Genomic DNA, 2,040 nt, shown 5'->3' on the forward strand with positions numbered 1-2,040 from the left:
ATAGAAGAAGATTAGTTAAATATTGGCCTTAAAACTTGTTCTCCTGCTGTCGTCTTAAACCTTTTGAATTATTCTGATTTTGAAGTTGGTGTATAAACAGAACAAAATACATTTTTGACTCGACCGATTACAGTAGATTATTTCCCTCAATCTCAAGTTGCATTTGCTCTTAATATAGTCATTTTCAAGGGGGGAAAGTCGACATTTTCAGAAGTTGTCCCAGTTTCAAAAATTTTCGTTATATTTCCGTGTTATAGGGAAAATACAGCCACTTGAGAGGCACCCACCTGAAGACATCTACATCATTGTTTTACGTGAATTCGGTTATCTTACCAGTGCTGACCTCAATGTTTGATCATTTGGCCAATTGTGAATACGGCAGCGATTTACTCCGTACGTCCAGTAGTTGGTCTTTGACATCCAAATGCTTACCATCACTTGTTTTAGTGGACGAGATTCAGGTGGCATCGTATAAGATTCTGCAAGGTCTGTATCATTTGGGAACCGACCTAACGTTGCACCATGAGAGGAAATATCTGAAGAATGAAATGGAGAAGTACAAGCCAGCGTTGGGCTCCTGTTTGGGAGCATTCAGTTCCACTTTTCCCGTGGCTTTTCTCGAGCCTCATATGAACAAGAACAATCAGTACTCGTTGCTGAATCGAATAGGTAACATTTTTTAAATTTTTGTGTTTTATAATAATAATTTTCATTGGAATTTGGTAGCCGATCATTCGCTGGAAGCCCAGGATATAATTTCCAAAATGGAACAGTTTATGCCCACTTTGGAAACAATATTATCAGAAGTTGATCAATTTGTTGAAAGCAACAAGACTTACTTTGATGATCCGCATATAATAGATGTCATAATGCCTATGCTGTGCTCCTACCTACCATTCTGGTGGGGCCAAGGGCCAGATAATGTCAGYCCTACAGGAGGGTAAGCAAATTTATWTTTTGGYTTCCATTAGWTTGATACCAAGAAACTTAGATTTAAARTGGCAGGCCGACAAAAAATATTCAAGTGGAAAAACCGATTTTTTCGTTAATTTAAACCATCTAACTCTTGCTGTATATTTCTGCAAAATCCTATATTGTTCCTGTTAGATCACACGTTTCAATGGTTACTTCGGATCATATGAACCAGTTGCTCAAGAACGTGCTGAAACTTATCAAGAAAAACATTGGCAATGAAAATGCGCCATGGATGACCCGAATAGCTACTTACACTCAACAAATCATCATCAACAGTAGCGAAGAGCTGTTGAAAGATCCATTTTTACCTTTAGCCGAGCGCGTTAAGAGGCGCACAGATGCAATGTTCCACAAGGAAGAGAGCTTGAGAGGATTTATCAAGAGTAGTACTGAGGATACATCTCAGGTAAGGCTCAAATTATGTTTGAAGCAAAAATGATGAATTTAAGGGCAGGTCAAGAAAATCTTAGGCAATAGAATTAAACTCCCCATTTAAAGCACCAATTAGTTACCAATTATATAATTAGAGTTACCAATTATATAATATATTGTAATTAAAGCAACACGATACCTTTTAGATTGAGACTCAAATTCAAGAAGACTGGCATCTTCTAGTGCGAGATATTTACTCGTTTTACCCACTTTTGATCAAATACGTGGACCTTCAAAGAAACTATTGGCTGCGACATAACGTTGAAGAGGCCGAGCATCTCTACAACCATGTGGCAGAGATATTTAATATCTGGTCCAACTCCCAGTACTTTCTTCGGGAAGAACAGAACTTTATTTCGGCCAACGAGATTGACAATATGGTGCTGATCATGCCCACAGCTACCAGAAGAACGGTGGTTACTGATGGCAGTCAACCGTCTGTTGGAAAAGTAAAGGTCAGTAGATTTACGTGTGACTCTTTATATTCAATAATTCACACTGGAAATATATTTGTTTGGACTCCGACTAAGAGAATCTTTGGCTTCAAATTGCCGATGGTTTTGCCATTTTTCATTAAGCAATTTTAGGGAGATTTAAATCATGTTATCGACGTTCAAACACGATATAACAAAC

General features: G+C 37.9%; 1 protein-coding gene across 3 annotated transcripts in view; it reads left to right on the top strand.

Annotated features, from left to right (window-relative positions):
* LOC109544790 (ryanodine receptor) overlaps positions 1-2,040 on the top strand; it is a 60,733-nt gene that overhangs the window by 42,333 nt on the left and 16,360 nt on the right. For all 3 annotated transcript variants that reach the window (XM_048669365.1, XM_048669364.1, XM_048669366.1), the window contains exons 46-50: positions 258-393; positions 448-669; positions 727-940; positions 1,108-1,381; positions 1,554-1,862. In XM_048669365.1, the coding sequence (XP_048525322.1) occupies positions 258-393; positions 448-669; positions 727-940; positions 1,108-1,381; positions 1,554-1,862 (1,155 nt within the window). The remainder of the gene's footprint in view (positions 1-257; positions 394-447; positions 670-726; positions 941-1,107; positions 1,382-1,553; positions 1,863-2,040) is intronic.

This window comes from Dendroctonus ponderosae, unplaced genomic scaffold, assembly GCF_020466585.1.
Source record: "Dendroctonus ponderosae isolate FM_Combo_2020 unplaced genomic scaffold, Dpon_F_20191213v2 Dpon_F_20191213_8, whole genome shotgun sequence".
NCBI classification, from domain to species: Eukaryota; Metazoa; Arthropoda; class Insecta; order Coleoptera; family Curculionidae; genus Dendroctonus; species Dendroctonus ponderosae.